Source organism: Colias croceus, chromosome 6 (genome assembly GCF_905220415.1).
Source record: "Colias croceus chromosome 6, ilColCroc2.1".
NCBI lineage: Eukaryota > Metazoa > Arthropoda > Insecta > Lepidoptera > Pieridae > Colias > Colias croceus.
In genome coordinates, this window is record NC_059542.1 from 10,014,945 (window position 1) to 10,031,380 (window position 16,436).

The window sequence follows — 16,436 nt, forward strand, 5'->3', positions numbered from 1 at the left end:
CGTTATTTACCCTCTATTATGCGCCAAATTTCATGAAAATCAGATAAGCAGTTTTGCGTTAAGCAGTAACAACAAGCAAACAAACATACAAACTTTCGCATTTATAATATTAGTAGGATTATCGGGTGAGCACTTCATATTCCAAGGAAAGGCGGCGTTTCTTCTTTGTTGTCAGAATTCAATCATAATATGATAATGTAGCTAATTATAATTATGTTTTAATTCTTAGAAGACGCAGTAGCAGTCATATTAGAACGATGGAGTGGCCACAAGTACATCCTTGAGAAAAACATGGTCAGGTTTATGTTATGTTAACTATGTGATATAGGGATTTTATGTTATCATCACAAGTAATGCATATTTTTCGCGTTATATAATAAACTAGCTGTGCCCTGCAGTTTTACCCGCATTGCTACGCTCCCGTTGGTCTTAGCGTGATGATAGGCCTATAGCCTTCCTCGATAAATGGACTATCTAACACCGAAATAATTTTTCAAATTGGACCAGGTTCCTGAGATTAGCGCGTTCAAACAAACAAACAAACAAACTCTTCTGCTTTATAATTTTAAGTATAGATGTATCAAATGCTAATAGATAGTTAGATAATCTATTAAATTCATTAATTATAGCTTTATGTTGATACTGAATCAAGAAAATCAAATTAACCATATTCAGGAATCATTATAATATACCTACTTGGAAATTAGACATTCATTAAAGACCAATAAACTTTTCATGGAAAAGCTCCCAAAATGTCAAAAACAAAATGTTAATTGATTAATAAACATAATATTGACCTCATAATTTCTATGCAAAATGTCAGACTAAAAACTATTAACGTTAAACTTTTACGTAATTACAGGGATAAGCTAATCACCTAGGTACATCTTGATATTTTCCTTCATCTTTCTGAAAAACTGATTATTTTGGCTCGATTGTTACCTCAAATTTTGTCCAGAGCGTTGAATATTAATTTGTGAAATAATATTCTTCATCAGAAATAGTTAATATACGCATATCTCCCTATATTTTTTGGAGAATATAGAACGTGGACAATGCTCTATGAGCGCTATTTCTTTGATCTATGTCGTTTTAATTTCTAAAAGGCGTGAATAACTAAATAAAGTATTGACCATATAATTTTATTAGGTATATTAATAACTAGAACCGATAAACAATAAGCAGTCATTATTCATATCAAATTATAGTACCTATTTCTCAATAGCACCAATAACGCAATTAAATCAAAGGCAAATAATATCAGTTTTCCTTTCTTCCGTTTCTAGCTAATTATTAAATTTTATTGTGTTTACCTTCACTATCTATTAATCATCGATACTCTACAACTCATACTTTATCAAAACTTTTGTTAGTATGTTAATCATACCGATAAGTATAATAAATAGGTACTATCTTTTCAATTGCTCCGATTTTAAAGATAAGCATTTTTAATTTTACTATAAATACTTATAACTTAAAGGACTGGGCATACTTACAGTCTCCCACTACAATACAAACATGAAAGGTGAACACTACTTCAAAATCAGTAATAATTATAATGAATTAAAATCATACTAATATTCTTTTCATGTTACAGCGTTCGCAGGTTTAGTTCTCTTGGCAGCGGTGGCCTTGGCAGAAAATGGTTGTCCCCAGGAACAAGTATGGAACTGGGAAATAGAAAAACTATTGCCACATAAGCAATGTAACAAATTCTACAAGTGCGCTCATGGTCAGCCTGTGGAGATGCGTTGTCCGTACATACTTGTCTTCAACGTGGAAACATTGAGGTGCGATTGGCCATCTCAGGTGGACTGTGCCGGCCGTGACCAGCCAGAATCATCTGAAGAAAGTGGGGAAGCTGCAGGAGCTATTGGCATGCAAGATCCCAATATGAATGTAAACGAAGTAAGCTTAGACGATCCAAACAACGCGACTGAAGAAAACACATCAGCTGAAATTGAACAAGAAGTCGAGAGTCCTGAAGAGGCGCTTCCAGAAACAAGCACATTACCATCTGTTGAGTTGAAAGAAAACGGTTGCCCTGTAGATCCTCTCATCCATTGGTTGACACCTCATGAAGACGATTGTACATTATTCTATTATTGTAGTTGGGATACAAAAATTCTGCGACAATGTTCACCTGGGACACACTTCAATAGGGAACTTCAGGTACGAATTTTGCTTTTTTGAATTGTATATATTTTCACCCTAACATCAGTTTTTAAACGAAAGTTTTGATTATTTAAGAAATTAAATTATGAAAGAGTTAATTTAATTTAGATTGCGCTATAAAATTTCTGTATGTATTTGGCGAATTCATAACTCAATTCCATTGTCAAGTACCTATCATTTTCACCTCGATATACACAGTTTCAAATTATTTTTTGTCATTATGCCTTTTGATAAATTGATAGGTCATATTAATATTATCACTACATTGTAAAAATCAAAGTCGCTTCCTTCTTTTGTCTGTAATCTGTATGTATGTTTGCTTAGATCTTTTTGTTGAGAGTAAAATTTCAAAGTCGAGTCATGGCGAAATCGTCACGTAATGGAGTAAGACGACGATTTTGGTATATTTGCCAAAAAAGTAAATCTCGCCAAAGAAGTTTCACTTCTGACACGTATGCTCGGCACACACAAGAGAATATATTTTTAATTTATTAGGTTTTGAGACAAACTGCGGCCGACGCCGCGCGCGAAACTTTAAAATGAATCTACAAACTAATAACTATATAGGTACACTTAATTTCTACCCTTTCCCAGGTTTGCGATTATCCCCAGAGAGCCGGCTGCAACGAAACTGCAAGCAGATAAGGCGGAAAGCGTAGCTGATATTGACATCTATAGAGATTTAATTTTATCATACACAATATTCTTACAAGGATTAATATATTCACAACGGTATTATATTGATTACTCAAAATTAATTTATACTTATATTGGATTTTGAAAAAAGACATCATAATTTTATGTACTAAGATAATCATAACACTGTACAATTAAATTTAGTACCTACTACTATAATTTGAAATATTGTAGTAATGTGGAAATAATAAACCTCAGTTTTAAAAATGAAGCTTGCTTTTATTTGCCTTGACTCTACTACCTACTGTAATGAGGAATAATGTAGAAAAAAAATATAAAACCTGTATGCCTGCTTATTTCGATTTCACTAACTATAGACTCTGTGAAAAGGTATATTCAAGGCTACTCCAAGATAATAAATATTATAGATAGCCCCTTCGGGTATTTTCCGCAAATCCACACATAAGGCAAGACGCATTACAGTCAAGTGCCTATAATTACGCTTGTACTTACTTATTGTACCTAATTATTATGCATAAAATAACTGAAGTATCAGTAAGATAGCTGTAATTAGAGTAGGCGGCAGTATATTGCACGCCTCATAAGCGAAGCGTTGAGGTGGGTACTACTGTCACTTCGCGCAAAACATCTGATTTTTCAAACTTAAAATATCTTTATGTATCATAACATTGCACTTGTAAGATAATACATACACACACATATTAAGAAAAAACACTATTTTTAACATTCATGATATTTTTGATGTCATTTTTGTTATTTAAACTAGCTAAAAAACAGTTTAAAAAAGTTCTGTCTTGGACGTCCGTGTGTCTGTATGTGCGGAGGATTTTCTTGTTAACACGATAGCGACCGAAATACTTTACTAATCGAGTCTTTTTTTTTCTCTTACGTTTGAGTATGCTCAGGAATAGAACCCTTTCATTTTTCAGGGTCTGATTCGATGTGGTTTAATTGTTATTAAATAAACAAAAAAAAATATCGACTGTTCTCCATAATTTTAGTATATCTATATATTATATTCTTTATATTATTTTTTATTTTTTTTATATTTATAGTGTACTCAAAATTCACCATTATAAACTCGATTCTTTTTACTATAAGCCAAGGTTTAAAAAAATAAGTTGGTAGTCAGTCCCTTAAACCTGCGCAGTTTCACATCTAGGTGGGGCCACAAGAAAAATAGCTCAATTATTACGGTACCGCTTTCTTTACTTTTCCAACTGTTTTATTTTATTTCTTTTTTATATTTATAGTGTACTCTTTATAAATAATCAATTTTATTGTAAAGGATGAGATTATGAGGCGTGCACTTTTGGATTTTCCAAACTATTTTAATCTACTGGGAATAGACTTAGTTCTCCAAATATTTTTATTTTGTACCAAAAAATTACATTTAACTGATAGAGGAGATAAATATGAAAGATTCAATAATTTGATGATTTAATGATTCAATTATAAATTTTTAATTATTTAAAAGATTCAATTTAAATAAAAAAACGTGTAATATCTTGTGATTTTTTTCAATCTTTCCTGTTAATATATTTACACGCTATGATCACAAAACAAACATCTTCTTAGACACAACGATATGAATTGATATCATTGAGATAGCAAAAAAATCCACCGTACAAACAAGAGGCTTTTTAGTAGATACCTACCTATTTGATAACCCCGGGATTGTTATTTTCAATTTTCGAACGTTATTTTTTGTCACTTTGAAGTTTGAAATGTCAAAACTTTTTTTGACATGGACATATAACTCAAACTAAGCTGTCATCTGTTGTTTTTGATATTGATTTTTAATTTTATGAACACTTGCGACTTGCTCTGTGTTTATGTAGAGTTAACAAAACAAAAAGTGTTGTACCGGTTATATCTTTAGTAATTCACTAGTTTTTATACGAAAACGCATCTAAGCTCAAGTGAATATACCTGCTTCAATCGCTAAGAAAAGATTTATAATTAAATCGTACTTTCATCACACACAACATGATTCCCGGAGAAATATTTGCAGAAGACATGATGAGTACCATCATACGGTATGGCTTGTATATTGGAGCAGCTTTTCAACTGGTCTGCTTATTAGCAAGCGTTACCCTCACTGACGACCAGAGTGAACCGTATCCTTATGAAAAGGTAATTAATGCTATTTATTACAATCATTCAAGTTTCAATAAGTACAAAGAATCTAAGCTATTGAAGCTATAAAATTTAGTTACTTATAATTTAGTTAGACAATATCCTTTCCTTAATAGGTGTAAAGGATATGCTCTCTCTTAATACCAAAAACTTTAAAATATTAGTTTTACAATATTTTCATTAACTTATCCTATCCTATCTGAGGCTCTACAGCCGCGAGTGGGCCCTGGCCTGGTCCAGTACTTTCTTCCAGACCCCGCGATCCCTTGCCCGGGATCTCCAATTCTTTACACCGATCGCTTCCAAGTCCTGTTCCACACCATCTAACCAACGGAGCTTTGGTCTTCCTCGATTTCTTCATTAACTTACCATTAATTAATAGGTTTGGTGGTCCAACTTTTGTTTCCCAACTCAACAATATAGGCAAATTCAAAATAAAAGGCAAATTCAATTCTTGTTCAGAATTGTAAATGATTTGATAAAAAAAAATAACATTAGGTAAATTATTTTAATGAAAATTTTGTTTTTCAGACATACACAGATAGTGACGAGTGCAGCTCTGAACAGTCATCTCCGGGGCACAGAGCAACTATATCTCGTGCTAGACGCCATGATAAGAAGAAACGACGATAAACTATGTAAAAGCAGGGAATGGTATAATGGTATTCAATTATTAACTTTATTATCTTTTATACAATGCCCAAGGATCTTGTATTTTTTTTTAATTTCTTGACTTGTATTTGGATTATTTCAGAGAATGTAAATTCTTAAATAAAATGTTTGTAATGACATAACATAATCTCAAGTCTATAATATTCAAATAGATATTTTCATGTATTTTGGTAGGCATTGTATTGGATATTAAATAATGCTTAGTACATTCCTTCTCTTGCCTATGTATTAGTAGATTTGTAAGTGTAATCTGTTTTCTAATAAACAATGTAATTCTCAAGGAGATTGAATACATGAATGGTAAGTGATTTCTCATGCCATAGGAAACAATTGTGGTTTTCTTGTAAAGCATTAAATATGAGTTATTGGGCATTATTTTATTTTGAATTACTTAAATGTAGGAAATCTTTCCTAAATACTCAGATGGTAATAACTAATAACTTAGTTAAGACGTCTTATCCTTTACCTATAAACAAATGTTATTTATAGAGAAATTGTCTTTTGATGTGATAACGTCTTTAAAATCGTTTTAGTCGGGTGATATGTTCAGAAACTTGTGTCACACCAAAACCTCACGAACGCGATCGCAGGTATAACGAGAGAGAGACGGACCAATCTCCCGTCTCATCTCGAGCGCTGCCACTGCATTATGTTATCACGTAAACATCTCGATCGTAAACCTACTTTACAAACAACCAATTTTTTTGGGTAAAAATTGTTTATATTATAGCAATTCAGTATTTAGAGAAAAAAATACAGTAAATAGAATATTGTGATACTAATGTTTTATATTTACTTTTAATTTATTATCTCTGGTAACTATGACCAGTAAGATGTACTGTATTGTAATATTATTATATTTTATGAAAATCTTCATTTTATTATTTTTTACACTTTTTTTGTAATTTCATTTATTGTGCAGCATAATACTCAATAAAATGGTTTCTTTTTAATCTGCATTTTTATTACCTTCAAAGCTTGCTTCATAGTATTCCAATAAAATTTAAAATACGATTTTCTTAAATTATTATTCAATCTGGTGAATATATAAGAGAATAATCCATATTTCTGGAACATTATTCTGCCGCCTGGTATCCAAAATAAATATCTTTGAGTCAAAATATACCTACAATAAAACTAAATACTACTATGTATTGGACATATCACAAATTTTAATTTCAATTTTAACAGGGCTAAGTTTAATGAATTATTCTCATTCTCGTTTAGCTCTTTGATTGATCAGGGATATTGAAATGAAATATAAATTATTTTCAAAAGCCTTTATTTTTCGGACTAGAAATTTTACAGCATTATTATTGTTATTGCTTTTTCTTACGTCTAACATCTAATAAAATCTCATAGAATTACTCAACATTTTGTACAAGGCACTTAAGTACAACATATAAGGCACTGTTTTTATTATATTAGTGTATAACAATTAGAAATAAAATATTTTAAATTTTGTATAAAAGTGTTATACAATTGTTAATATTTTAAATTAATACAATATGGCACGTGCGTTTGGCATATACGATACAATATTATATTATCACTATGTTCTTTAAAATTATGTTGTGACAATCCACATGTTTATATTAAGGACCACGTAGAGTTTCCTAACTAGCCAATTTAAGTACAAAAGCTTATGTAGAATTTCTTAAATAATAAACCTATTTTTGTAAATATAAAGCGGTATATGGTAACTAAGGAAATTTATATATTAGGCAAGTATACATTTTTAGCTTATCTCCTTTTTATGACAAGAATAAGGAAACCCTGTTTCATATATTTTTGGTTTCGTTCCTTATATTATAAAATATCTTCTCGTAACTAACGCACAATATATTATAACAATCGTAAATCAAAATGATCATTTCAATATAATTTACTACATCTTCTTTATATATAAATATCATCAATATAAATAAATATTGTACATAATCCGTCATATTACAAGAACATAAATAAACATAGTTTAAACCCGGGCTATAGTCATGGTCATAGTAACTTTAGTACAGAGGTTTAAACTTGTCCTTATCTATGGTTTAACGCTAAGCCATGTTTTGACCCGGTTTGTTAGTCCATGTTTAGTAATAAGACGGTATAGGTTAAATTATAAAAATTAAAAAACTTAAATAATATTAGTAAACATAAAATATATTCTATATCTTTTATTGTATAAATTTATATGTTATATAAATATCATAATACTTTCGAATAACAATAATAAATATTATAACAAATTACAAAAACAGCACCGAGGCGAGTTTATGCGAATACTGAATGCTTTGTACCTGATAAATGCATTTTTTCCAAAAAAGCAAAAAAAAAAATTAAAACGTCGTCAAACTATGCGGCTGGATTGCGAACAACAAATCGTTGTTCGATAAAAACTGTTTATACGCGTCGGCCTTTTTAAAACATATCGTCACGCAGCACGATTTATTTTCGCGCGACGACTTTTTATCCGATTTACAGCACGTATTATCTGTATCGCACGAACAGGATAAGTTTTTTAAACTATCCGCTACACTTGCAGGCGTGTGGTCGTCACACTCGTGCGTATAAACGCCGAATTCTTCTAAATTCGTATTATTATGCCGTTTGTGATAATCCAAGAACGTATTGTGATTCGTATCTGTCGCTTTACCGCATCCGACCGCGCACTTCATTTCCGCGTGATCGCATTTACAATCGACGCACGAACATTTATCGTCGCAACGATCTTTTTTATCGCATGTCGTGCAATCGTTGTTCGGATCGCATTTACATTCGATGCAAGAGCAAATACCCGCGTCTGCAGCTAATTGTTCTAACGCGTTTCGTTTTGGTTTGCCGAATATGTTTTCCGTTCTAACCACGTACATGTCTGAAGGAGGTTCGTTGTCGAATAGCAAAGTGTCTTCTAGCGCAAAATCTGTATTGAATAAAACTGAATTGGATGGATTTATTTCAATATTGTGTTGCACTTTCGATGGCGGCGGTGTGTTTAGTGTTCTATCGTCATTGAGAGGTTCGGGGTCTTTAAGGAAATCTATTTCAGTACTGAGTTTTGGTTCTAGATTGATCACTAGTTCGCTGTCATTGAACACTTTGTCACTAACATCTAGAATGTTCGGCGTGTCCAAATCGAAAGAGCTTTCAGATATTAAATTAGCTGTTGGCGCTTCTGAATTAAGGTCTATGTAACTTTGCATGTGAGTGGGAACGAATGTCGCTAGAGTGAATATATTTTCTGGTGTTTTTTCTTTGATGCTAACTGGAGTTTCTTGTATCGAAGCCGCTAACGCTGTGACGTCAATCCAAGGTGCTTGTAACTCTACTTCATTTGCGAGTGCTAATTGCATTGCTTTCGGTTTAATTTCCAACTTATCACTTAAAGGTATTTCAGGGACCCAATCATTCTTCTTTGCTTTAGCATCGAAGGGGAGTAGATCGATGTTTGTTAGGTCGTAATTAATGTTAGTGTCGTTAAATTTGTTAGTGGCGTTGTCGAAGAGTAGTTCGGTAATGTCTACGTTATTGTTAGAGAGATTGGTCATGTCTTCCAAGCTGCTGTCCGTGGAATTAGATTCTGTGGTTATTCTGCCGAAGGATTCCAGGAGACTGTCCCAGTTCATAGCTCGAGGTGGTTTCGTGAGCTCGTTTTCTGTTACCTCTACCGTAGGCGCTTCTGAGTCGATCTGGAAGGAATAGACGTGGAAGTCAGTTAAAATTTAAATATTGATGTTATAATGTATTTTACCGTACAATGTAATCGCATGAAATTGGCAAAATAGAGGTAATCATGTAAAAGTGATCATTCTCTGAAAATAATAGGTTGTCTACGTCACACATACCTAATTTAAGACTGTGTAAAAATTTATGTAAGTGAGGGTTAAAAATAGACATAATTATGTCAACTGTAACTTGAGTTTAATTGAATTTTTGATGGTACGAATTTCCAAATAGTTTCAGAACTTATAGGTACAAATAATTCTTAATTTCTGCACCGCACGGCCAATGACAGATATTTTATACGACCTTTACAAATCCATACTAATATTATAAATGCGAAAGTCTGTCAGTCTGTCTGTCTCACTCACGCCTAAACTACTGAACCAATTTTAATGAAATTTGGTACGGAGATCAAAATGATACCCGAGAAAGGACATAGGCTATTTTTTATCCCGGGAAAATGACTATGCGGGTTTTTCTTTGACTGCGCGGGCGAAGCCGCGGGCGGAAACCTAGTAACAAAATATTTTTTTAATAATTACCCACCTGTTTCTGTAAAAGCGGCTTGAAAGTAGGCGTGGTTGGTTTCACAGTGTGCGTTCGTCCATGTGCCTTCAAATGATGCGACGCCGTGAAAGACTTGCCGCATCCTTCTGTTCGACATCTGTTAACATTTTAAATTTTAAATAATAAATAAATATAATTGTTAAGTTCTCCAAAAGGTTAAAGAACGATGACAACCTAAATTAACTATTATATTATGACAATTAATTAATGCGTGAGTTATAAAATGAAAACGCTAGAACAGTATTATGATACTGTAGGCATTATCACAACGATAATAATTTTAGTTTGTTTAATTCATCGTTATATTCATGTAACAAATGTTAATTATTATTGTTCAAGTTTTGTAATTTTATTTATAAACCATTTAGTTAGGTTTATTTCAGTTATAAAAAATGTTTTACCCTATAAATGTTCACGATTTTTGTAATTTTTTCCGTCAACCTATAGAAACTTAAAAATAAAAAGTGTACTAGATAATAAATACTTTGCATGTAAAGGTTTCTTTGTAAATTATTGTACATAATATATTAAAATATTTGCACGTACTTATAAGGCCGCTCCTGTGTGTGTGTTCGTATGTGTTTCTTCAAATCGCTGAGGGTCGTAAAGAATTTCGTGCATTTGTCCGCCTTGCAATTAAATGTGTCTCCGCTGTGCAGTCTTTGGTGTGCCCTTAACCTGGAATTAGTTAGCTAGCTAGCTTTAGACTGCGATTTCGCTCATAATTATTGGCTTATGTGCTACTATAGATAGAATATGGCAAATTAGAAGTTATAGTATTATAGTACTGGAATCTGAAAGGACAAGCGGCTGGAAACTAGTACTAGTCGCTTGTTAAAAAAAGCTATTGCTAATCCAGATTGTGATCAAATTTAATTGATAGCCTACTTGACGCTTTTTAATATTTTCATACATTATTAACTGAAATATCTTTCAGCTAAGAAGTAAGAATATATCCAGAAACGGTGAAACAAAAAAAAAAGACGGGTTGCACTCCGGGAGGGCCGGCAGAAGTGAAAACTTGATTATTAACGTTCAGCATGTTTGATATTTTGGAATGGTATCCGTCTTACGCATGGAATATAAGGGCTAAAAAAAAAATCCGTCTTACGCTTTTTCGATCAGGCCACGTGTCCTGACGCGAGTTTAAGATTTTATACCCAACGCCGCTAAAGAAGTTTTCACTTCAAAAAAGTAAGACAGTAGTAAGTATATCAGTGAGTCATAAATATCATGTACAGTGAAAAAGTATTTTGTCTGTTAAAATACAAGTAGTAAAGGGATTCGTTGTATAACATGAAATTATTATTTCCTTGGTTGCGTTATATTCCCTAGGCGTATTATGTGTTTATATAACTCCTTAATATTCTGAAGCTGTCACATATATTTGCATTTAGTGCAACTCAAATACCTTAGAGACCATCGCTGTGTATGATTAGATGTATAATAGCAACTGGAAAATTTATGCCATCGTAATTAGAGAGTGAAAACTTCCTTTGTTATTTAGTATCCTAATTAGCTTCATTATCAATTATAATTCATATTTTAAACTAAGTTTTGATCGCCATTTTCATTAAACTTACAATGCTAAAAATGAATATTTAGGACAGTAAATCTGGTTTAGTAGTGCTCTATTATCCAGAGCAGGATAAAAATTTTAATAGTGTATCATTTTGTATGGTATGCAAAAGACTAGTACTAATGCAATTAGAGATAGCGCGCAAGAGCAACTTTTGTCTCCGCAACTATTTAGTCTCTCCCATCAACTCTATATGGGCTAGTAAGAAAGTGCGCGCACGTAGCGACGCAACTCCCCATAGAGTTGATGAGACAAAATAGTTGCGGAGACAAAAGTTGCTCTTGCGCGCTAGCTCTTAAATGTTTTGAGTTGAGTTTTCTTTTTTGCAAGATAAGGCAACAGCAGTTAAGGCAGATATATTAATTTTTAATTTTCATACTCTATCAAAAAAATACATGTAAAGATACGAGTTTAAGCTAGTTTTCAAATTGTACAATCTGTCTTTTATAAAAGAGTATCATAATACATCTGGCATATTTGTCACTTAAATAGAAACTCCGATAAATATCAATACAGGAACATTGCCAAATACCTTCTCATATGTGATCATTACATTGGCACTATGCGTCTACCGTTGAATACCTTCTTATCGACAATTTGTCAGATGTCAATCAATGTACAGAGTACTGTTCAACATCAAACAGGTGTATTCATTTAAATGAAGACACAAGATAGGAAAGTTTATTGCGCGATTGAGTTGGTCTAGATTTGGATAGGTAGATAGTCAGTGGCGTCGCGTTTACGTAGGCCCCATATAAACATTTGATGGGGCCCCTAAGTTTTCTGAAATTGAGTCCCCATTAGACTGGGGCCTCGTAAAATTGATATGGCATATACGAAACAATACAATAAGAACTAAAATAATATCATAGTATTTTACTAAAACTTCTAAAATGTCGGCTACTTTCGCATAACAATCGATGTAGGTGTATGTCGAAACTACGAAGCTACTATATAGCTATATATCTACTACCTATAGGTACCAAGAATGTCACTTAAAATTAATTTATTATTTTCACATCTTAATTAATTAACTGTTATTCAGAAAACACCGATTATATCGCCGCTAACCATTAATTTTAAAACGAACAACAATATTTCACACCCTGACATCTAAACCTTTAGAAAATAAATTACATAATCAATGGAACTAAAAATAGATTAAGGGAAAAATGTATACGACGACCGCTTATTTATTATGTAGCAAAACTGTGGTTTAGAAATAGTTAAGTTATTGCTTTCCAAATTGGAGTTTTATGTCCATGCGGTAAGGATTAAAACCGATACTCAATTAAACATTCTCGTAAGCTCATAGATATTGGCAGATATCCAGAGAGTCATAAATCGAAATTACAGGCATGTTGTTTAGAAACTCATTTATTTTAAATGAAAACAATTCACTCTTTGTACGTTTCGTAATTGTATGAATGATTAAAGCGGCCAAGTGCAAGGTTGCTGATAAAATAGATCTTTTTACTACATTATGTCACAGTATTATTTGTTATCGAATTTTTTATGTAGATTAAATAATGATATGGAAATTCGTTTGTATGTATAAGTGTCACGATTAAACCGCTGTACATATTTGGATGAATTTTGATAGATAGATAGTTCAGTATTTGCAGAATAGACATTTTGACATAAACAGAGGATCAAAATCATAGATCAAAATAAATTGTTAAGCAACTCAAAATTGAAAGAATAACAAAACTTAATTCTAACCAGGCATATTAAAACTAGACTGAAATGCTTGTTTTCCTTTAAATATGAATATATTATCTAAACAAAAATTCCTTTAATTTATACCAATATTCTTATGACGCAATTTTTACAATTTGGAACCATGCCCTACATTATTGCCACTGCTGGACATGCCATAATTTGTCAATTACATGTGTCCTACATTGTATTATGTCCGTATATTAATTTTAGATATTAAATGTGAAATGAACATTGATACATTTTTTAAAACAATATCCCTCTTAAAATTATTCCTATAATTTTATATGCAAAATGAGGTGCACAGGATAATTGGAATTAAAATTTTTCTTTCAGTTATTTTTTCCTTAATTTGGTATTTCAAATCATACCAAATGATTATTGTATTATTAATTGATCATTATCAATAACTGATCAGAGTGCAAAACCAAACTGCTTTCTCTTTGAGTAAATAATGACTCACAATAATTTAACATAACACTTCAAATAAACACTTTTTGATACTGGCTATAGATAACAAATCAAAATAGGTTGTGTGGTCTATCCTATTAGGCTAAGAAATCTATTAAAACCTTTACTCTATCATGCCCTCTAAATAAAGTCTCCATACCTGTATAGTGTATTAAATGCCTTATTACAGTTCCCCATGTCACATGCAAATGGTTTATCTTTGGTGTGCGCCCGCACATGTATCTTCAAACTGTATGACGTGAGAAATGCCTTGTTACACTGAGCCATTGGACATATAAACCTGTATTCACCTGTAAAAACATTAAATAGTTATTAATAATAATAAAAAAAGTAAGTCCCATGTCCCCAAGTAGGGTAAGGGGCAGATGCATTATGCATACATCTGTTTCACTGATCGATTTTCTTTAGGGACAAGTAGGTGATCAGACTTCTGTGTCCTGCCAGACCAAGACATTTTTTTTCTTCGTCTCCAATGGGAATCGAACCCAGGACCCCTCGGTTTTACGCTCACGCATCAACCACTGTACCAAGGAGGGCAATAATAAAAAAGCAAAATAAAAACAAATGAAGTGAGCATCTGCGCTTGTTTAAAGACTACATTAAAATAATATTTAAATTATAAGCAAATAACTAAATGAAAACCGTAGAGTGATTTCAGTATTATAACGCTTGATATATAAATTTATTTCTTTGTTAATATAATTTTAAAAAATATGGTAGGAGTTCTAAAGAATATTTATAACTACTTACAAAAGGTAATCCAAGGTAAAGCAGAGATACAAAGAAAAATTACTAGATAGGTATGTATTTGAAAATATTAAGACAGTGATTGATATTTAATCCAAATTTTAAAGCATGTGTTTCTAGTACTAGTGTCTAATATCACATCAAATTATTATAAATTATTATATTATAAAGCTCAAGAGTTTGTTTGTTTGAACGCGCTAATCTCAGGAATTACTGGTCCGATTTGAAAAATTATTTTGGTGTTAGATAGCCCATTCATCGAGGAAGGCTATATATCACCCCGCTAAGATCAACAGGAGCAGAGCCACGGAGGTGAAGCCGCGGAGCGCAGTTAGTGATAAATAATTACCTTTATGTGTCTTCATGTGTGTTCTCAAGTTACCAACAGTACTGTATGTCCGTTCACAGCCCTCATATTCACACTTATATCTCGCACTATTATCCTCCGGCTTTCGTTTGTTTTTATCCATACTTGTCTTTGGTATTTCAATGGTTGGGCTTGATTGCTCATGTTGTCTACAAGTTGAGAGTGGAATTTATTATATGTACTCTATTTATTCATATAGTAATTGGAAATTTTATTTGCATCAAAAGGATTTAGGTAAATTGTGATTTGTATTTTGCATTTTCTTAAAGCATATCGGAATGAGTTTAAATTTTTAAACTGTGAATGTAAATCTCTAAACTTGTCATTATTATAAATTTAATTAATTATCCTGCATTAAATTATAGTAAAGCAGTGGCTAGTTATGCACAATTATATTTACATCATGAGATACCAGAAAAGCAGAGGATATTGTGTTAGGAAGTTGTGGTTTTGTTTTATAGTCTCTTATGAAGTGAAAAAACTATATAGTTTGTGACTGCAATGATTCAAGTCTATGTGTGAAATGTATTGCATTTTAAATGTTTTTTGTTATTTTTGGATGTAAAGCAAACCTCTTATAATCAAACAGCTCATATTATGACAATGTTCTGCAGCAACAATGTATTGGTTAGTAAGCCAAAACCAAGGCCATTATTGTGTTCCAGTGCTTTACCAAGGAATATACGAATTTTACCTTCCAAACATTAGTTTTATAACATTAGAATATACTTAAAACCATAAGACGACACAAAATCAGGATATTCACATCACATCGTGATGGTAATGTACCAAAATAGAATGCCCAAAAAAGTCATTGTGGGATAAAGATCGCTTATGCAGAATTCGAACAGTGCGAAAGAGATAAAAAACCATATTGACAAACAGCTGATTCAAACTTCTAGCAAAATAATACACCGCCACTCTATAGAACTATCCCGAAATCATGAGAAATGAACGTTTTAAAACGGAATTCACAATGTGTTTGAAAGATTCATTACACTATCACTTACATTTTTGTTGCGGTTAATTTATCTTTCACACTGTCCTTGGGAATTATTTTGTTTTCCAATGTCACGGTAGTTCCCGCCGTTTCGTTTAGACAACGCGCCGAATGTGTTTCGAAAACTTCTTCAAGTACATTTGTGTTTAGGTCACTTGAGACTTGTTGGTTCAAGTTATTTGTTATTTTATTGACATAGTTATTATTTTCTAGATTTGAAGAGCCGCTGTCACCGAGCCATGCGGCCATGTTTGTTCATAAATAAATAATATGACACTTGACACTTCTAAGGGTAGGGATGTTCCGAATATTATGAATAAAATCTATAAAATTATCGATTTTTACAGAACTTTTTATGTACTTAATATTTAAGTAATTTATAAATGTAATTCGATTATATTTTGAAAAGTATAAGGATGTTTAATTTTTTGAAGTCCTTACGATATCTTTAAACTTTTACTACATGTATAGGTAAGGTAATGAAAAAACATAATAATATATAATATTCATAAGATCCCGATTGTTGAATAAATTTAATAGATTTTTAATAAGATCAGGTTATATTTTAAATTAAGAAAAAATTACATTATCAGAACACATATTATCACATTGAAGTTCAACATTGA

General features: G+C 32.0%; 3 protein-coding genes across 6 annotated transcripts; 2 read left to right on the plus strand and 1 right to left on the minus strand.

The window, feature by feature from the left end:
• The first annotated feature begins 1,434 nt into the window (after nt 1-1,434).
• LOC123692794 (peritrophin-1-like) lies at nt 1,435-3,082 on the plus strand. The gene is made up of 3 exons (XM_045637589.1): nt 1,435-1,525; nt 1,598-2,172; nt 2,770-3,082. Exons 1-3 carry the CDS (start codon nt 1,519-1,521, stop codon nt 2,818-2,820), a joined length of 633 nt encoding a protein of 210 aa, XP_045493545.1. The 5' UTR covers nt 1,435-1,518; the 3' UTR covers nt 2,821-3,082.
• A 1,543-nt stretch (nt 3,083-4,625) lies between these two features.
• Nucleotides 4,626-5,628, plus strand: LOC123692795 (protein anon-73B1). The gene is made up of 2 exons (XM_045637590.1): nt 4,626-4,968; nt 5,503-5,628. The coding sequence occupies exons 1-2, from the start codon at nt 4,822-4,824 to the stop codon at nt 5,602-5,604; spliced, it is 249 nt and encodes an 82-aa protein (XP_045493546.1). The 5' UTR covers nt 4,626-4,821; the 3' UTR covers nt 5,605-5,628.
• Nucleotides 5,629-6,908: 1,280 nt separating this feature from the next.
• LOC123692792 (zinc finger protein ZXDC) lies at nt 6,909-16,059 on the minus strand. 4 transcript variants are annotated; one of them, XM_045637585.1, is made up of 6 exons: nt 15,821-16,059; nt 14,793-14,959; nt 13,836-13,986; nt 10,474-10,605; nt 9,907-10,024; nt 6,909-9,326 (listed from the first exon to the last, which is right to left on the minus strand). In XM_045637585.1, the coding sequence occupies exons 1-6, from the start codon at nt 16,057-16,059 to the stop codon at nt 7,977-7,979; spliced, it is 2,157 nt and encodes a 718-aa protein (XP_045493541.1). In that variant the 3' UTR covers nt 6,909-7,976. The 4 variants fall into 4 exon arrangements, with proteins under 4 accessions (XP_045493541.1, XP_045493543.1, XP_045493544.1 ...); XM_045637587.1 differs by lacking the exon at nt 15,821-16,059 and adding an exon at nt 15,505-15,743; XM_045637588.1 differs by lacking the exon at nt 15,821-16,059 and adding an exon at nt 15,383-15,487.
• Between the last annotated feature and the right edge of the window lie 377 nt (nt 16,060-16,436).

What these genes read in the sequence shown, in the direction of transcription:
- LOC123692794 (XM_045637589.1), top strand. An exon ending in ACTTCAATAGGGAACTTCAG is followed by an intron (nt 2,173 to 2,769) that starts GTACGAATTTTG and finishes ACCCTTTCCCAG; the next exon opens with GTTTGCGATTATCCCCAGAG.
- LOC123692795 (XM_045637590.1), top strand. Translation starts at nt 4,822, where the DNA reads ATGATTCCCGGAGAAATATTTGCAGAAGACATGATGAGTACCATCATA. An exon ending in AACCGTATCCTTATGAAAAG is followed by an intron (nt 4,969 to 5,502) that starts GTAATTAATGCT and finishes TTTGTTTTTCAG; the next exon opens with ACATACACAGATAGTGACGA.
- LOC123692792 (XM_045637585.1), bottom strand. Translation starts at nt 16,059, where the DNA reads ATGGCCGCATGGCTCGGTGACAGCGGCTCTTCAAATCTAGAAAATAAT. An exon ending in ACACATGAAGACACATAAAG is followed by an intron (nt 13,987 to 14,792) that starts GTAATTATTTAT and finishes ATGTTTTTACAG; the next exon opens with GTGAATACAGGTTTATATGT. An exon ending in GCATTTAATACACTATACAG is followed by an intron (nt 10,606 to 13,835) that starts GTATGGAGACTT and finishes AACTAATTCCAG; the next exon opens with GTTAAGGGCACACCAAAGAC.